Source organism: Pseudorca crassidens, chromosome 3 (assembly GCF_039906515.1).
Source record: "Pseudorca crassidens isolate mPseCra1 chromosome 3, mPseCra1.hap1, whole genome shotgun sequence".
Classification (NCBI taxonomy): Eukaryota; Metazoa; Chordata; class Mammalia; order Artiodactyla; family Delphinidae; genus Pseudorca; species Pseudorca crassidens.
This window is the reverse complement of record NC_090298.1, coordinates 30,872,064-30,892,586: the sequence shown is the minus strand read 5'-3', so window position 1 is coordinate 30,892,586 and position 20,523 is coordinate 30,872,064. Positions and strand designations below refer to the sequence as shown.

At 38.7% G+C, this 20,523-nt stretch overlaps 1 protein-coding gene across 10 annotated transcripts in view; it reads left to right on the top strand.

Moving 5' to 3' along the window:
* CPLANE1 (ciliogenesis and planar polarity effector complex subunit 1) overlaps positions 1–20,523 on the top strand; it is a 128,428-nt gene that overhangs the window by 70,729 nt on the left and 37,176 nt on the right. For 8 of the 10 annotated variants that reach the window (XM_067730530.1, XM_067730531.1, XM_067730534.1 and 5 more), the window contains 3 exons: positions 504–653; positions 4,916–5,166; positions 9,558–9,645. In XM_067730530.1, coding sequence (XP_067586631.1) covers positions 504–653; positions 4,916–5,166; positions 9,558–9,645 — 489 coding nt within the window. The remainder of the gene's footprint in view (positions 1–503; positions 654–4,915; positions 5,167–9,557; positions 9,646–20,523) is intronic. The other 2 variants (XM_067730539.1, XM_067730532.1) reach the window with 1 other exon arrangement.

Genomic DNA, 20,523 nt, shown 5'->3' with positions numbered 1-20,523 from the left:
CTTATGTCTCTTAGCTCTCCTCCTCCAAATCCACTGTAATTTTATTTTATTTATTTTTTTAATAAACGTATTTATTGATTTCTTTATTTTTGGCTGTGTTGGATCTTCGTTGCTACGTACGGGCCTCCTCTAGTTGTGGCGAGCGGGAGCGACTGTTCGTTGCAGAGTGTGGGCTTCTCACTGCAGTGGTCTCTCTTGTTGCGGAGCACGGGTTCCAGGCACGTGGGCTCAGTAGTTGTGGCTTGCGGGCTCTAGAGCACAGGCTAAGTAGCTGTGGCACATGGGCCCAGTTGCTCCATGGCATGTGGGAACTTCCTGGACCAGGGCTCGAACCCATGTCCCCTGCATTGGCAGGCGGATTCTCAACCACTGTGCCACCAGGGAAGTCCAAATTCATAATTTTAGATGTTTATATTCACATTTAGAAATGTTCTGTTAATCTTTTAAATACCTTGTTTATAAGTTTAGAATCAATCTTTTTATGCCTTTCGTATTCTTGATAGAATCTGGCAATTCTGCTATGGATTTATTTTTTAAACCTGCAGAAGTGTCTCCAACCTTTCTGGATGGAAGAAGCTGGAGAGCAGGCATTCCAGAAGTGAAGGAGCCTTGCATCACCTCACCTCCACCATCAGACATACAGCAGGACAAAGGTGAATGCCCTAGATTTATAGCATAACTTTCCCCTTTCTCTGAATTACCGTTATATTAGAAATAAGCACTAAAACTTGATCACTGCAGAGGAAACCAGAAAAAGGGTTTTTCCCTTGCTAAGGAGAGTAGGGGCAGATAGGTAAATGAGATAGAGTCATGGTTCCAAGCCTGGGACCCAGGGATATTGTGCAAGGAAACTACAGATCTGTTTGTGCATATGTCTTTTCTCAAATAATGAGGCTAAAAATAAATATCCTGTGGAATTTCATGAGTGTTTTGGTATTAAAAAGGAATTCTCATATTTTAGAAGGTGGGAAGTTCTAGAATAGCACATAGAAAATACACAGGCTTGGTAGCCAATAGTACTTTATTAGTAAAATATTCAGTTTTATAGTCATAAATCAGGTTGCATTATTGTAAAATATTTGCAAGATTTAGAAGAATGTTTCTCCAAAACCTAAACTTATTACATCTGCGAATCATTAGATTAATCTAGTATGTAATCAGACTTCCTGCAGCAGAGACCTAATGCCTCTTCTGGCTTCCACAACTGTTGGGAGGAATGGGCCTATCCTTGTGGTCATCAGCTGCTTGGGTGCAAAGTCCAGCATTGCCTTTTCATTGTGCATCAACAGCAGACACTCAGGAGATGTGAGGAGCAAGGAAGGGATGGGTAGCAGGGAAACTTCACCTTAGGATGTGTTAGAGCATGTGTATTACAGCTGTGTATACAATAAGTACCAGCATTTCAGATTTTGAAGCCTTTGTCCTCTCTCTCCCCTGCCATGGGACTGCTAGGTGCATGGGTAGTGGAGGGAGGATGTCTGAAGCTGACAGTCTTTCAGGCTGGGGAAGTGTGTGGGGAAATGAAAAGACCTTGGCTTTTATCAGTAGATTCAAATAGAACAGACCTGACTTTCAGTCTCAGCCCTGTTACTTAATAGCTTGGAGACTTTTTGCAGGTAATTAACTTTATCTGATCCTCATTTGTATCTCTGTAGGATACAACCTCATAGGGTTGTCATGAGGGTTGCATCTAGCCAAATGCCTGTGACTACTTAAGTACCCTGTTAGTTTCCTTTCATTTTCACACCAACTTGACTTTTGAACTTCTGACAAACTAAAACTGGACTGATCTCCCTGTGACCTCAGAATATCTTAGGACAGCATTTAAAATGACTATAAGCTACAGGTTAATTTCCTCCATCAGTGAGATCAAGTCTATATTCAACCTTTTGGAAGATCCTTCTCTGAGGAGATCGGTCATGAAAATATGTCAGTGGACCCTTCTACTATTACTAAAGAGAACTTAAAAATGCCAATTTAAAAGGAAGAGTTTTATATTGTGAAATTAAATTCTGTCATAGTATACATAGTATACTTTAAAGACTCAGAATATAGTCACAGTAGAGTTGAGTGGGATTTGTATTATAAGAAAAGGCTGGGAGAAGGGAGGGACAGGGTTCTTAGGTATTTAAAACAAAAGCAAAAGCCAAACAAACAATACATTTCTGTTTTAGTGAGACCTCACCATTTTGAATGACAGTAGCTTACTATTTTAGAAACCATCTCCAACAGGAATACTATCAGTAACAGCAAGCAGAGCTTTGCTAGGCAGAGGGAGAGCATTGCAGGGTCAGTGGAACTCAGTATTTTAAATCACCTCCTAAGTGATTTTTTTTTCAGTTAGTCAGTGAGAGTGGAACAGTTTCTCCATAGGAAGGGAAACTAGTTTCATTATGTATGTAAGCCATTCCAGATTTTGAGCACATCCATCTCTTTTTTGCTGTATATTCTACTTGAAGTTTGCACACCAGATTCTTTCCTGCGTGAATAAGGGAGATACTGCAGGATGCCAAGAAACAAGAAGGATAGGTGGCAAAGTACTGTGAGAGTCAAGCTAAAAAAAGGGTAGGGCCAAAACAGGTAGGGAAAGATTATGTGACTGCCATTGCCAACACTGGAATTTACCTTTATCTTCTCATGGGAAGCTTCTCCTTAGACTGGGACTGAAGTATAATCACTACTTAACATTTGTTTAGTAATTCACAGTTTTCAGAGTATTTTTTTGGATAATTTGATCTTCACAAAATCTCTATGAGTTAGGTAGGACAGGCATCATAATCCTCATTTGACCAACTCTTCATTCACTCAACACTAAGTTAGGGACAATATATTGGAACTGAGGAAGAGAGTAATACCAGGCTCTGTGTCCTTGGGCTCATATATGGGGGGAAGGAAGGCAGGGAAGTAAAGAGATGATTATGATACAGCATGGTAAGTGCAGTTACGGTGATAAGGATGAGACTGTTGGGAAATATAGCATCTAATCTATATCTGGGGAGGATTGGGGCTATTTAGGGGAGAGCCACCTAAATGGAATCTTAGAAGTAGGATCTAGCGAGGGAACGGTGCATACAGATGGAGAGAATAGATTGTGCAGTGACTCAGAGGTTTGACGGAGCTTGCTGAGTGTGAGAAAATTAAAGTTCAGTGTGCTTGGAATTTTTGTTTTTTAAAGAAATAGCGAGAAATGAGCTGGATAGGCAGGCCAAGGGAAGACAATGCCATTGTCTCTCATACTGAGATATTTGAACTTTTAAGGTGAAGGCATTAGAGAAACGCTGAAGGATTTCAGGTGGAAAAGGAAAAATACCAGATTTGGGTTTTAAGAGATCTCTCTAGGGCCTGTGTGGAAGTTGGGCTAGAGAGAAGTGAAATAAGTTAGAGATAAGGATACTGTTTGGGGTCCATTGGTTGTGAACGCTTCAGCTAAGCACTGGTAGTAGGAATGAGGAGATGATAGGTACGTGGATCCTCAATATTTGGTGTCACGTTGGAACTGAAGGAAGGAAGAACCTCGAATGTGTCTCAGGCCTCTGGCTTGGGAAGCTGGGTGAATGACAGTGCTTACTCCCTGAGCTGGGGAATCGGGGAAGGAGCAAGGTGAATGGGCTGAAGTGATGAGTTTGGTTTTATGTGCTTTGGGGACAGCCTAACTGAGATGACCAGGATACAGATGGATTTAAGGGCTGGAGCTCAGAAAGAGTGCCATTTGGATGTGAGAGTCAGCAGTGCATCTGAGACCTCACCCAGAGAGGGTGGGTTGAGTGAGAAGAGACGTGAGCTGAGACTGGCGCGCTGGAAATACTGAAGGGTAAAAGGAGTGGGTGGCGGAAGGGAAGACCAAGATGACAACTGAGAAGGGAGAGCGAGATAGGGAGGAGAAGACCCAGAAGCCAAAAGTGTTTTAAATTTGTGACAACAATCAGTTGGGCTTAAGAGTAGAGTCAGTCATTGGCTTTGATATGGGCCTTGGGAGGTTTAATGTTTGCCTAAGGGCCCACGTAGAAGCAGTAATGGCCAACATTGGACCTAGGTTTTACTGTGTGACATTGTTGGTTTTCAAGGAGAGTTTTAAAAAGTCATAAAAATAGTAAGGTTGCTTTTTGATGAAGTGTATTTTTGTAGCAGAAGATAAAAGTAACATTCAAATTGCATTGTATATGGAACTTTGTGGTAATGGTAACACTGTTATGTATTCTTATCTCACAACAAAGACAAATCTCAGAAGTCAAGAAGCTGAAATGGTATTTCTAAGTATATTAAGTTAAAACTGATCTGGAAGGGAATGTTATGCTGACTTAAAATGAGGTCTTCAAAAAAGTAGATCTGCATCTACTTCTGTTTTTTTTTGTTGTTGTTGTTGTTTTTGTTTTTTTTGCGGTACGCGGGCCTCTCACTGTTGTGGCCTCTCCCGTTGCGGAGCACAGGCTCCAGATGCGCAGGCTCAGCGGCCATGGCTCACGGGCCCAGCCGCTCCACGGTATGTGGGATCCTCCCTGACCGGGGCACGAACCCGCGTCCCCTGCATTGGCAGGTGGACTCTCAACCACTGCGCCACCAGGGAAGCCCTGCTTCTGTTTCTTGGTTGGTTTTTTTTTTTCGTTTTAAAAAAATTTATTCTATGATTTTTTTTGTTATTGAACTCAAGTTATTTATTTATTTATTTATTTGCGGTACACGGGCCTCTCATTTTTGTGGCCTCTCCCGCTGCGGAGCACAGGCTCCAGACGTGCAAGCCCAGCGGCCATGGCCCACGGGCCCAGCCGCTCCGTGACATGTGGGACCCTCCCGGACCGGGGCACGAACCCGCGTCCCCTGCATTGGCAGGTGGACTCTCAACCACTGCGCCACCAGGGAAGCCCCTACTTCTGTTTTAATTGTAGTCAATTCTGATATTACCTTTATTAATATTTAGATACTCCGAAGCCAGATCTTCGATTCAAGGAACCAAGCTCAAAGTCAGATGCCTCAGATTACCCGCTGTGGGAACTACTACAGGATGTCTCTGCCGCTTGTCCTGCACCAAGCTCTGCAGCTCGCCGGCTAGAGCATCTCACCTCAAAGCTTCAGAAAATTGATGAACAGCTGTTAGCAATACAGAACATTGCTGAAAACATAGAGCAGAATTACCCGAGACGTATCATGCTAGACCGACATTGTATTAAGGTAGGCTGTCTTTATTTTAGTTGTTTGTTACCTACTTATTAAATTTGTAGTGTGATATAATTTTAGACTCTTGATTTTTCAAAATAATGGGAAATTTGGTTTCTTTAGGCTAGGGTTTCTCAACCTCAGCATTGTTGACATTTGGGCCAGATATTTCTTTGTTGTGGGAGTTTGTCCCATGCATTGTAAGATAATTAGCATCCCTGGTCTTGACCCACTAGCTGTTAGTAGCATTCCCCTCAGCTATAATAATCAAAAATGTCTCCAGGCATTGCCAAATGTCCCCTGGGAGAAAAAATCACTCCCAGTTGAGAACCACTTAAACGTTAACCTTTTAAGAAGTGAACTCTTGCTTCCTACCAGGAAAATAAATATATGAATTACAAAACCAGAATGTGGTTTTAGATAAACCCTGCTCATAATTGAGTATCATTTTCTTCGGCAAGATTTTTATAACTTTACAAACAGTGTTGTCCTTATGTTTTGAATTCTGTTTCTTTCAGATATTTTATACAACGGGATTACTAGTGCTTAGAAGTTTTCTGTATCTTTAAAAAGTATTCAGAATAAAGAGATTGATGTTTATGTATATTGGTATATCATGGTAGTTAGACCAATAGGAAGGAAGTCTCAAACGTTAATTACTTACTTTGCACAAGCATCCTGTCTTTTTTTTAGGAAATAAAATTTATATAAAATAAAGGTTAACGAACAAATGGTAAAAATATTTTGAATGTGTTAAAGCCTTATATTGAGAAATGCAAATTGGTTTGCAGGAAACGAATTCCATCAGTGACATGTCTAACAAATATTCTAGGTTGCTAAGATGTTGATATTTTAAAAGATAAATTTATTAGGTTTACAGCATTTCTTTAATCCAAACATTTAACAGTTATTAAAAGGTTAAGGTTAAACATATGTGAAACTACACTGAAAAAAATATATGAAGTAGGACTACTGGGTTTTTAAAAAATTTTTATTGGAGTGTAGTTGATTTGCAATGTTGTGTTAGTTTCAGGACTACTATTAAGTAATGACATTATGGTGTTTTGTTGGTTGTTTTCCTTTTTGTTTTTAATCCAGGTTTAGATCTGTTATATCCAAATTAATGTTGAGTGTCAGAGTTGTCCTTGGAAGTCCATATTCCAAGGAATCCCTTTCAAAATCCCTTATCTTCTAGTTTATTAAGCGTATCTAAAGCCAGATATGTTGCTTACACCTGAATCTTGTCTTGTTCCTGGCTTGTTCACTCTCTCCAGAGCCCATGAATCATTCGTTCCTTTAACAAACATTTATCGACCTTCTACCACATGCTAGGCCCTGTGCTAAGTTCTGGGACTAGGAAAGTAACTAAGGCATAGTCCCTACTCTCAAGGAGCTTAGAATCTAATAAAAGAAGATAGATGTATGCACCAAAAATACATGTGAACAGGGTGCTGTAAGGACACACAGGTACATATGGCCTGTTGTGACTGTATAGGTAAGTGAAGCTATGGCACCAGAGAAGGCTTCGTAGAGGTGATTCTTGAACTGATAATGAATTGATATTCATCAGTTCGATGAGCAAGGGCTGATGAAAACATCGTGAGCAAAAGCAGAATGGCATAGAGTATTTGGGGAACTACATCAATGTTAGCGGAAGGTAGCAGTTGATGGGACTGGGCTTTAAGATGCCTGGCAGGAGAGGTAGGTAGGGCAGATAGGGAAGGATGGAAAGTGTTGTTTGCTGTGCCAAGAGAGTAGGATTTTATTCTATAAGCAGGCAATAGGGAACCACTGAGGAATTTTAAGCACTGAAATGATATGATCAGACACTCTGGCAGCCATGTGGTGAATAGAATGGAGAGGAAGAGACTAGGAACAGGGAGATTGGTTGGGTCACAGTAGTTCTAGGCTAGCTGTTTGTTAGAATCACCTTGGGAACTGTCAGAAGTGCAAACTCATGGGCCCCATACCTATGAAATTCTGATTTTAGGTAGGTCTGGGTTAGAGCCCAGGAATCTGTATTATTAACAAGTTTCATAAATGATTCTTAATCAGTTAGCTCTATATCAGGTCTATTTTTTTTTTTTTTTTTTTTTTTGGGCGGTACGCGGGCCTCTTACTGTTTTGGCCTCTCCCGCTGCAGAGCACAGGCTCCGGACGCGCAGGCTCAGCGGCCATGGCTCACGGGCCTAGCCGCTCCACAGCATGTGGGATCTTCCCAGACCTGGGCACGAACCCGTGTCCCCTGCATCGGCAGGCGGACTCTCAAGCCCCACCAGGGAAGCCCTATATCAGGTCTATTGATTGGTGTTTGGGATCTGGTGAATAGTGCATGTCAAGATCACTTGGGATGCTTCTTCAAAATATACATGCCAGCCCTATTGAAAGGCGTGGGGCGGAGAGAGAGGAAGGGGAGTGACTTTGCAAGGAGGAGGGCGTAGGTCACACATTTGTATTTTTTGAAAGTTCCCACAAATTCTGATACAGGTCCCCTCTCAGCCCAAGCCTTTCCAAACTGGAAGGTAGGAATTATGTCTTTTGCTTGGTGCATGCAGGCAATTGATAACTTTATTTAATGGCTGTCTCCGTGCTCTCATTTTTAGATTCTGACAGAAATAAAATCATGTTCATATAATAAAGACTTACTAATGGAACAGTTATTAGTAATTGTAGTACGAGCTTGGGAGACAATTTCAAAAGAAGAGTTCTAAAAATGGTTGATCAAACTCTATTCTTCCGAGGTGACTACTTTGAAGGAAATAGAATTGATTTAAATGAAAGGTTTGGCATATTGGCTTAAAATGTTCTCACCCTATTATAATGCACACATAAATACAAAGATTTGTACTTGCCCATTTTAGTTTAAGAAAACAGCTTGTAGGTCTGGAAGAGGCTGAGGGACACCATGGACACACCGACTACATGCCTTAAAGATACGGGTTCAAGTCCATGTTCTGGATTTGCAAGTCACTGAATTTCTCTGGGCCTTATTCCCTCATCTTTAAAATGAAAGGTTTTGTTTTCTTCAGATAAATACCCCAAAGTGGAATTGCTGGATTGTATGTTAGATCTATTTTTATTTTTTTGAAGAACCTCCATACTGTTTTCCATAGTGGCTGCGCTAATTTACATTCCCACCAGCAGTGCACAAGGGTTCCCTTTTCTCCACATCCTTGTCAATACTTGTCTCTTTGATAATAGCCATTCTGTCTGGCATGAGGTGATATCTCATTGTGGTTTTGATTTGCATTTCCTTGATGAGTAGTGATGTTGAGCATCTTTTCATGTGCCTGTTGACCATCTGTATGTTGTCTTTGGAAAAATGTCTCTTCATGTCCTCTGCTCATTTTTAAATTGGATTGTTTGTTTTTTTGATATTGAGTTGTATGAGTTCTTTAAATATTTTACATATTAATCTCTTATTGGAGATAGTATTTGCAAATATTTTCTCCCAGTCTGTAGGTTGCCTTTCTGTTTTGTTGTTGGTTTCCTTCGCTGTGCAAAAGCTTTTTAGTTTGATGTAGTCTCTGTTTATTTTTGCTTTCTTGCACTTGCCTGGGGAGACAGATCCAAAAAATATATCACTAAGACCAATGTCAAAGAGCGTACTGCCTGTTTTCTTCTAGGAGTTTTATGGTTTCAGGTCTTACGTATAAGTCTTTAATCCAGTTTGAGTTTATTTTTGTGTATGGTGTAAGAAAATGGTCTATGAAAATGGTTTCATTCTTTTAAATGTAGCTGTCCAGTTTTCCCAACATCATTTGTTGAAGAGACTGTCTAAAACACAAAACAAATAAACGTATGAAACAGAAACAGACTCATATATACAGAGAACAAACCAGTGGTTGCCAGAGGGGAGGTGGATGGGAGATGGGCCGAATAGGTAAAGGGGATTAAGAGGTACAAACTACCATTTATTTTTTTAAAAAATAAGTCATGGTGATGTAATGTACAGCACAGGGAAAATAGTCAATAATATTGCATAACTTTGTATGGTGTGTAGTGTATAAAAATATTGAATTACTGTGTTATACACCTGAAACTAGTATAACATTGTAAGTCAGCTATACTTCAATAAAAAATAAATAAATAAAATAAAGGTGAACTATGTAAAAAGAAGAAAAGTTTTGTCTAGATGGTAGTTATCATTCCTCCCCATTGTAAAATTTATAATGCAATTTTCCTGAACCTCTTAAAAGGTTAAATCGGTTAAGATACAAAATAAGTAAAAATTTACTCCTCTTCATCAGTTCTCACCATTTAGCTCATTTTGGATTTAATCCTATTCTTTCATTTGTTGCATTAATGCAAATGTGTAAAACCTACATAAAATCGTTTATGATATTTTGCAATTATCAAACCGTAAAATTTGTAGCAGTTATTTTGTTGTGCATGTTTTTCTACAGGTTGAACCTGTAGATCACATTGAGCTGTCTTCTGGCCCTGAATCTGAAAAAACACTGCCATCAAAAACCATTAACATTCCTGAAGAAGGTTTGTGAGGGGTCAGGGGTGGGACTGAAGCCTTTCTTTGAAAGAATAAGTATTTCTTTTTGGTGTGCCAGAACTGGGAATAGTTTTCTTATGGGAGCTGAAGCCATCCATCCCCTCATTTTTAGATGAGGGCTTCCACCTCAGGCCAGTGTTTTTTCCGAGAAGCCCGACGCTGTACCCTCCCTCCCCTGGCGTTTGAACCAGAGGTGGACACTGTGGGCTGGACCTTAGTTTCTGGCACTCCACATCCGCGGCCACACACTGCTGAGGGTCACACAGAGCTTTGTGCTGAGGTGCTTGTTTGTCTGTGGTCATCAGCTGAGCTAGAATTTGAGGTTCAGGTTAAATGACACGGCAATGGTGAAGTATTAAGTTTTTTCGTTTCTTGTTGAATGAATGGAATTAGGGTAGTTATTTAAATAAATTTCTACTGTAACTATAGTTGTTTATATCTACATTCTCTCATTGAGTCTTGTCAGCAGTTTAATGCATTTTGCCAAAAAACAGGTTTTAGTTCATTGATTCCCTCTATTGTTTCTTAATTTTCTTTTTCATAAATTTCTACTCCTAGCTTTATTATTTTTTCTGCTTTTGGGGCCTTACCTTGTTGGAGTTTTCCTAACTTCATTCTTTCTTTTTTTATTTTTTCTAATAAATGCATTTGAGGGTGAACATGTTTCTGAAACGACCCAGATAAGAGTGTTGATATGTTACATCTTTTGGTGGTGTTCAGATTGAAATGGTTAGCAGTTTATATTAAGGTTTCTTCTTTAGCTCATAAAAGGAGTTTTTAGCTTCCAAATATTATGGGGCTTGGGCTGTATTTTTGTAATTTATTTCCATTTTCATTGTATTGTGATTAGATGAGTGTATAATAATGTCATTCTTAGATATTTGTTAAAATTTCCCTCAGTATATACAGTCAGTTTTTGTTAATATTCTATGTTTATTTGAAAAGAATAAGCGTTTTATGTTGGTTTATATATATACACACACACACATCTCCTACATAAAATCCTACATAAAATTTCATATATGGGGACTTCCCTGATGGTCCAGTTGTTAAGACTCTGCACTCCCAATTCAGGGGGCCCGTGTTCAATCTCTGGTCAGGGAACTAGATCCCGCATGCTACAACTAAGAGCGCACATGCTGCAACTAAAGATCCTACATGTCGCAACTAAAGATCCTGCATGCCTCAACGAAGATCCCGCACATGGCAACGAAGATCCCGCACATGGCAACAAAGATCCCACATGGTGCAACTAAGACCCGGCACAGCCAAACAAACAAATAAATAAATAAATTCATATATGTAGTCACACACACATATATAATAGTCAGACTTCTAAATTATACTGTTCAGAAGGGTGCATTAAAAATTACCCACAATGATTGTGGAATTTTTTATTTCTCTTTAAATTCTGTTAAATGTTTCTTTATGTAGTTGAGGCTATGCTATAAAATGAATATAGTTCATGATGATTATTTTTGTTGAATTTTGTCCCTTTTATCATTAATGACGCTCTTTATTCGCAGTAATGCTTTTTAGACTCAAAAGTCAATTTTGTCTAATATTAATATGTCCATTCCTGCTTTCTTTTGCCTGGTATATCTTTTTTAGTACTTTTTATTTTTAAAAAGTTTTAATGGAAAATTTCAAGCCTATTTCAATAGCAGACAGAATAGTATAATTGACCTTCATGTACCCAACAATCACCTTTAACAATTACAAACTCATGGCCAATCCCACCCACTCTTCTACCTTTTCCTGAATTATTTTAAAGCAAATTCCAGACAGCACATTATTTTATCCATAAATATTTTATATGTATCTCTAAAAGATAAGGTCTCCTTTGAAAAAATAATAGTATTGTCATTTCTTTTTTAAAAAGTCTTGATACTGTCATGTATCTAATTAGTGTTCAACTATTGCCAGTTGCCTCATTTTAAAAAATAGTTTATTTGGTCTAGTTGGAGTCCATATACATGGCAACTGGTTGATGACGTAAAAGTTTCCTTTAACTTCTGTGTTACTCCTTTATCTCTCTTTTTCCCTTCTAGTTTATTTGTTGAAGAAACCTCGTTGTTTGTCCTTAAGTATTTTTTGGAATCTATAATTTACTAATTGAATCTCTGTGGTGTCATTTAACATGTTCCTCTGTTCCCTGTATTTCCTGTACATTAGACATCCCTTTACTTTCAAACTGAGAGATTATGTTATAGCTGTGTCCAGCATATAGCTAGATTTCATTCTTTTAAATAACTACATAATTTGTGTTTTAATCATCAAGTATAATCAGTTTCCATTTACTGTGATTACTGATATATTTGTGCTTATTTCTATTATCTTATTTTGTGCTTCCTATTTACTCCTTATTTTTTCTTTACTTTCTGTCCTTTCTTTCCGTCTCTTGTATTGAGTTTTCTATATTCTCTCTTTCCCTATTTGTTTAGAAATTATACATTCTATTTTTAATCTCCTAGTGATTATTCTTCAATTTTCAACATTCAGAGTTGAGTGTTGAGATGAATATATTTACCTCCCAAACAATATAAGGACTTTAGACTTTTAACACTGATATGCCTTTTCACATTTTCTCTGATAATGTTTTCTAGTATTTTTGTTCTACCTTGTTTTTAACCCACCCACTTAGTCTCCTTTGTCTTGTATTTTTGCTGTTGTTGTTGTTAAAACATTTTTTTTGTTTTTAATTTATTTATTTTTGGCTAGGTTGGGTCTTTGTTGCTGCGCCCGGGCTTTCTCTAGATGTGGCGAGCGGGGGCTACTCTTTGTTGCCGTGTGCGGGCTTCTCATTGTGGTGGCTTCTCTTGTTGCAGAGCATGGGCTCTAGGCACGCAGGCTTCAGTAGTTGTGGCTCGCGGGCTCAGTAGTTGTGGCTCGTGGGCTCTAGAGCACAGGCTCAGTAGTTGTGGTGCACGGGCTTAGTTGCTCTGTGGCATATGGGATCTTCCCGGACCAGGGCTTGAACCCGTGTCCCCTGCATTGGCAGGTGGATTCTTAACCACTGCACTGTCTTGTATTTTTTTAAGTAAATACTAATTTGAATTTATCAGCATGTTTGCCAGTTTCTTTCCCCTCAGTTGCTTCTCTTTTAAAAAAAGTTGTAAATTGAATAGTGTACATATGTAAACAATAAATATATGAAACCAAAACAGAAGTTTCATCAAATAATACTTGTCCTTATTGCCTGATATGCACTCTGGCATTTTCTGTTCTGTGCCATTATTGCTTCTGGCATCCACTTCTTCAAGGATTGTTCTCTTCTTCCTTCCTTTATTAGTTCTTTCAACTAGAGTCTGTTAGTAGCAAGTTCTCCCAGTCTTTGAAAATAATTTTAATTTTACTATAATTTGTGAGTGATGGCTTATAGCTAAGTACAGAATTCTAGGTTGATGCTTATTTCCCTCAGCATTGTAAAGATATTATTCCATTTTCCACTGACATCTCTAATTGCTGAGTTTATAATACCTATGTGCTGTCTGTCTAATTGCTGTTTTTTATCTCTTATTCCTTTTAAAGTTTTCCTCTTTATGTTTGGTTTATTTTGCATTTTTGATACAGTTTGTCTAGGTGTATATTTCTTTTTATTTATACTATATGGGAGTAGGAATGATTCTTTTATTTTTTTAATAGATCCTTAGTGGAGTATAATTGCTTCACAATACTGTGTTAGTTTCTGTTGTACACCAAAGCGAATCAGCCATATGCATACATATGTCCCCATATCCCCTCCCTCTTGAGCCTCCCTCGCATCCTCCCTATCCCACCCCTCTAGGTCGTCGCAAAGCACTGAGCTGATCTACCTGTGCTATGGCGGCTGCTTCCCACTAGCTAACTATTTTACATTCGGTAGTGTATATATGTCGATGCTACTCTCACTTTGCCCAACTTCCCCCTCCCACCCCGAGTCCTCAAGTCCATTCTCTATGTCTACATCTTTATTCCCACCCTGAAACTAGGTTCATCAGTACCATTTTTTTTTTTTTAGATTCCACATATATGCGTTAGAATATGGTATTTGTTTTTCTCTTTCTGATGTACTTCACTTTGTATGACAGACTCTAGGTCCATCCACCTTACTACAGATAACTCAATTTTGTTTCTTTTTATGGCTGAGTAATGTTCCATTATATATATGTGCCACATCTTCTTTATCCGTTCATCTGTGGATGGACATTTAGGTTTGTTCCATGTCCTAGCTATTGTGAATAGTGCTGCAGTGAACATTGTGGTACATGTCTCTCTTTTAATTATGGTATTTTCAAGGTATATGCCCAGTAGTGAGATTGCTGGGTCATATGGTAGTTCTATTTTTAGTTTTTTAAGGAACCTCCATACTGTTTTCCATAGTGATTGTATCAATTTACATTTCCACCAGCAGTGCAGGAGGGTTCCCTTTTCACCACACCATTTCCAGCATTTATTGTTTCTAGACTTTTTGATAATAGCCATTCTGACAGGCATGAGGTGATACCTCATTGTAGTTTTGATTTGTATTTCTCTAATAATTAGTGATGTTGAGAATCTTTCCATGTGCCTCTTGGCCATCTCTATGTCTTTCTTGGTGAAATGTCTATTTAGGTCTTCCACCCATTTTTTAATTGGATTGTTTGTTATCTTGGTATTGATCTCCATGAGCTGTTTGTATATTTTGGAGATTAATCCTTTGTCTGTTGTTTCATTTGCAAATATTTTCCCCCATTCTGAGGGTTGTTTTTTTGTCTTGTTTATGGTTTCCTTTGGTGTGCAAAAGCTTAATTAGGTCCCATTTGGTTTTTTTTGTTTGTTTTTATTTCTGTTACTCTAGGAGGTGGGTCAAAAAAATCATGCTGTGATTTATGTCAAAGAGTGTTTTTCCTATGTTTTCCTCTAAGAGTTTTATAGTGTCTGGTCTTACATTTCAGTCTTTAATCCATTTGGAGTTTATTTTTGTGTATGGTGTTAGGGAGTGTTCTAATTTCATTCTTTTACATGTAGCTCTCCAGTTTTCCCAGCACCACTTATTGAAGAGGCTGTCCTTTCTCCATTGTATGTTCTTGCCTCCCTTGTCATAAATTAGGTGACCATATGTGCATTGGTTTATCTGTGGGCATTCTATCCTGTACCATTGATCTATATTTCTGTTTTTGTGCCAGTACCATACTGTCTTGATTACTGTAGCTCTGTGGTATAGTTTGAAGTCGGGGAGCCTGATTCCTCTAACTCCATTTTTCTTTCTCAAGATTGCTTTGACTATTTGGGGTCTTTTGTGTTTCCATACGAATTGTAAAATTTTTTGTTCTAATTCTGTGAAGAATGCCATTGGCAGTTTGATAGGGATTGCATTGAATCTGTAGATTGCTTTGAGTAGTATAGTCATTTTCACAATATTGATTCTTCCAATCCAAGAACATGGTATATCCCTCCATCTATTTATTTTGTCTTTGATTTCTTTCATCCGTGTTCTGTAGTTTTCTGAGTACAAGTCTTTTGCCTCCTTAGGCAGGTTTATTCCTAGATATTTCATTCTTTTTGTTGTGATGGTAAATGGGATTGTTTCCTTAATTTCTCTTTCTGATATTTCGTTGTTGGTGTATAGGAATGCCAGAGATTTCTGTGCATTAATGTTGTATCCTGCAACCTTACCAAATTCATTGATTAGTTCTAGTAGTTTTCTGGTGGCATCTTTAGGATTTTCTATGTGTAGTATCATGTCATCCGCAAACAATGACAGTTTTACTTCTTCTTTTCCAATTTGTATTCCCTTTATTTCTTTTTCTTCTCTGATTGCCGTAGCTAGGACTTCCAAAACTATGTTGAATAAAAGTGGTGAGAGGGACTTACCTGGTGACGCAGTGGTTGAGAGTCCGCCTGCCGTTGCAGGGGACACGGGTTCGTGCCCCGGTCGGGGAAGATCCCGCATGCCTCAGAGCAGCTGGGCCCGTGAGCCATGGCTGCTGAGCCTGCGCGTCCAGAGCCTGTGCTCCGCAACAGGAGAGGCCACAACAGTGAGACGCCCGCGTACCACAAAAAAAAAAAAAAAAGAAAAAAAGTGGTGAGAGCAGAAATCCTTGTCTTGTTCCTGATCTTAGTGGAAATGCTTTCAGTTTTTCACCATTGAGTATGATGTTTTCTGTGGGTTTGTCATATATGGCCTTTATTATGCTGAGGTAGGTTCCCCCAGTGCCCACTTTCTGGAAAGTTTTTATCATAAGTGGGTGTTGAATTTTGTCAAAAGCTTTTTCTGCATCTATTGAGTTGATCTTATGGTTTTTATTCGTTAATTTGTTAATGTGGTTTCATCACATTGATTGATTTGCATATATTGCAGAATCCTTGCATCCGTGGGATAAATCCTACTTGATCATGGTGTATGATCCTTTTAATGTGCTGTTGGATTCTGTTTGCTAGTTTTTTGTTCAGGATTTTTGCATCTATGTTCATCAGTGATATTGGTCTATAATTTTCTTATTTTGTGTTATCTTTTTCTGGTTTTGGTATCAGGGTGATGGTGGCTTCGTATAATGAATTTGGGAGTGTTTCTTCCTCTGCAATTTTTTCAAAAGTTTGAAAAGGATTGGTGTTAGCTCTTCTGTAAATGTTTGATAGAATTCGCCTGTGAAGCCATCTAGGCCTGGACTTTTGTTTGTTGGAAGATTTTTAATTACAGTTTCAATTTCATTACTTATGATAGGTCTTTTTATATTTTCTAATTCTTCCTGGTTCAGCCTTGGAAAATTGTAGCTTTCCAAGAATTTGTCCATTTCTTCGTGGTTGTCCATTTTATTGACATACAGTTGTTTCTGGTAGTCTCTTATATTCCTTTGTATTTCTGAGTTGTCTGTTGTGATTTCTCCTTTTTCATTTCTAATTTTATCGATTTGCATCCTCTCCCTTTTTTTCTTGTTGAGTCTGGATAAGGGTTTATCAATTTTGTTTATCTTCTCAAAGAGCAGCTTTTAGTTTTATTGAACTTTGCTATTGTTTTCTTTGTTTCTATTTCATTTATTTCTGCTCTGATTTTATGATTTACTTCCTTCTACTGACTTTGGGTTTTCTTTGTTCTTCTTTCTCTAGTTGTTTTAAGCGTAGGGTTAGATTGTTCATTTGAGATTTTTCTTGTTTCTTAAGGTGAGATTGAATTGCTCTAAACTTCCCTCTTGGAACTGCTTTTGCTGCCTCCCATTGGTTTTTGGGTCATCGTGTTTTCATTGTCATTTGTTTGTATGTATTGTTTTATTTCTTCGTTGATTTCTTCAGTGATCTCTTGGTTATTTAGTAGCGTGCTCTTTAGCCTCCATATATTTGTGTTTTTTACAGTTTTTTTTTCCTGTAATTCATTTGCAATATCATAGCGTTGTGGTCAGAAAAGATGCTTGGTATGATTTCAATTTTCTTAAATTTACCGAGGCTTGATTTGTGACCCAAGGTGTGATCTGTCTTGGAGAATGTTCCATGTGCACTTGAGAAGATCAAGTGTATTCTGCCACTTTTGGGTGGAATGTTCTATAAATATCAATTAAATCTATCTGGTCTTTTGTGCCACTTAAACCTTGTGTTTCCTTATTTATTTATTTTTGATGATCTGTCCATTGGTTTAAGTGGTGTGTTATGGTTTAAGTGGTGTGTTAAAATCCCCTTCTATTATTGTGTTACTGTCAGTTTTTCCTTTCATGGTTGTTAGCATTTGCCTTATGTAGTGAGGTGCTCCTATTTTGGGTGCATAAACATTTATAATTGTTATATCTTCTTGGATTGATCCTTTGATCATTATGTAGTGTCCTTCTTTGTCTCTTGTAATAGTCTTTATTTTAAAGTCTATTTTATTGGATACGAGTATTGCTACTCCAGCTTTCTTTTGATTTCCATTTGTATGGAATATCTTTTTCCATCCCTTCACCTCAGTCCATAGGTGTCCCTAGGTCTGAAGTGGGTCTCTTGTAGACAGCATATATATGGGTTTTGTTTTTGTATCCATTCAGCCAGTCTGTGTCTTTTGGTTGGGGCATTTAATCCATTTACATTCAAGGTTATTATCCATGTGTATCTTCCTGTTACCATTTTCTTAATTGTTTTGGGTTTGTTTTTGTGGGTTTTTTTCTTCTCTTGCGTTTCCCGCCTAGAGAAGTTTCTTTAGCATTTGTTGTAAAGCTGGTTTCGTGGTGCTGAATTCTCTTAGCTTTTGCTTGTCTGAAAAGTTTTTGATTTCTCCCTCAAATCTGAATGAGATCCTTAATGTGTAGAGTAATCTTGGTTGCAGGGTTTTGTCTTTCATCACATTAAGTATATCCTGCCGCTCCCTTCTGGCCTGCAGAGTTTCTGCTGAAAAATCAGCTGATAACTTTATGGGGATTCCTTTATATGTTATTTTTTGTTTTTCCCTTGCTGCTTTTAATATATTTTCTTTGAATTTTATTTTTGTTAGTTTGAGTAATGTGTGTCTTGTTGTGTTTTTCCTAGGGTTAATGCTGTATGGGACTCTCTGGGCTTCCTGGACTTGGGTGACTATTTCCTTTCCCATGTTAGGGAAGTTTTTGACTATAATCTCTTCAGATGTTTTCTCAGACCCTTTCTTTTTCTCTTCTTCTTCTGGGACCCCTATAATTAGAATGTTGGTGCGTTTAGTGTTTTCGCAGAGGTCTCTGAGGGTGTCTTCAATTCTTTTCATTTTTTTTTCTTTATTCTGCTCCTTGGCAGTTATTTCTACCATTCTGTCTTCCAGCTCACTTATTCGTTCTTCTGCCTCAGTTATTCTTTTATTGATTCCTTCTAATGTATTTTTCATTTCAGTTATTATGTTGTTCATCTGTGTTTGTTTGTTCTTTAGATCTTCTAGATCTCTGTTAAACATTTCTTGTATTTTCTCAATCCGTGCCTCCATTCTACTTCCAGATTCTGGATCATCTTTACTATCATTACTCTGAATTCTTTTACAGGTAGATTGCCTATTTCTTCTTCATTTGTTTGGTGTTGTAGGTTTTTACCTTGCTCCTTCATCTGTGACATATCTTTTTGCCATCTCATTTTTTTTTTTTTATAAGTGGGATTGTGTTCCTGTCTAACTGGTTGTTTGGCCTGAGGCTTCCAACACTGGAGTTTATAGGCTGTTGGGTAGAGCTGGGTGTTGGTGCTGAGATGAGGACCTCCGTGAGACCTCACTCCAATGAATATTCTGAGGTTCTCTGTTAGTCCAGTGGTTCCGACACGGAGCTCCCACCGCAGGAGTTTCAGTCTGACCTCCTGCTCATGAACCAAGATCCCACAAGCCGCATGTGGTGGCAAAAAAAAAAAAAAAAAAAAAAATGAGAGAACAATAACAAAGTAAAAAATAGACTAGGAAACTAACAGATATGTTAGAAAGAATATAAAAATAAAAATATAGTTGAATCAACAACCAGAAGGTACAACAGTGCCACAATAGTGAAAAAGAGAAGGAGGGAAAAAGAAAAGAAAAGAAAAAAAAAACAGCAACAAGGAAAAGGCCTTGGCTGTGGAGGGTGGGTCCTAAGCAAGGGTGAGGTTTAGGTGGTGGGCGGGGCCAATGCTCAGGACCCACAGGGCTGGAAAAGGCCCTGGGGGCTATGGGAGGGTGGGGCTAGGCTCCAGGAACAGAAGGGGCCCAGATGTGCCCCCCACCCCTGGTCTCAGAGGGTGGGGGACCTCACCTGGGAGCCCAGCAGGTTGTCTGGCCTCAAGTGGGCAGGGCAAATGCCCTCCTCTCCTCTCCTGCTCCTCCGGTCCCGGAGGGCCTCTCCCGCCTGCCTCTCCTGATCTCCCCGGGTCTCCCTCCTACGCCCTCAGTACCCACGCCACCTGGTGGGGGCTTTGGAGGACAGGGAACCAGCCTGGGAGGAATGATTCTTTAATTTACAGATTTAACACTGGGAATTTTTCATCTGGTTTATTTTGGAGTATTGCTTCCTTCCCATTCTTTCTGTTCTGTTTTCTAAAACACTTGTTAGAGGTATGTTGGAACTTCTCAGTCTATTTCTTGTCTTTTAATCACTTCTTAATTTCCACCTTTTTAATCTCTCAGTGATGTGCTCAGGATGTTTCCTCAGATCTCTTAGTTTACGAATTCTCTCTTCTGCTGTGTCTTCTTTGCTGTAGGATTTTAATTTTGGTGACTACATTCTTAATGTCTAGAAGTTTTGTTTCTTTTTCAAATCTATCTGTTCTTTGGATGTACTCTGTCCTGTTCTTTTATTGTGGTTTCTATACCTTCTTTCATCAATTTAATTATTTTAGTAATATTTTATGCCCTTTCAGATTATTTTATTTCTTGTGTGCATATTCTTGATTGTCAAATCTATATACTGTCCTCAGGGTTGCTTGTTTCTTTGTGTGAGTTTTAATTCTTTATCATGAGCTTATTTTGTAGGGGGTGGTTCTGCTAGGTTGTATATGTTTTTCTTTGGAGTGGTTTTTTTTTTTTTTTTTTTTGTGCAGTATGCGGGCCTCTCACCACTGTGGCCTCTCCCATTGTGGAGCACTGGCTCCGGATGTGCAGGCTCAGCGGCCATGGCTCACGGGCCCAGCCACTCCGTGGCATGTGGGATCCTCCCACACCGGGGCACGAACCCGTGTCCCCTGCATCGGCAGTGGACTTTCAACCACTGCACCACCAGGGAAGCCCTGGAGTGGTTTTATATTTACTTCTTGCTGTTACTGAAGTATAAAAAAATGGGGACAAGTTTATATATATATTTTTTTGGCTTGGAGTTGCTGTACTACATAGATGGTATAAATTCAGATCCCACATTTGCCTGTAGCAACACAGGGGGTTCTATTTCTCAGAGTTGACTTTTATTTTTCTCCCGTCCACTATCCATGGAGATAGAAAACTTCTTTGCTGCTTTTTTAGGGCAGAGTTT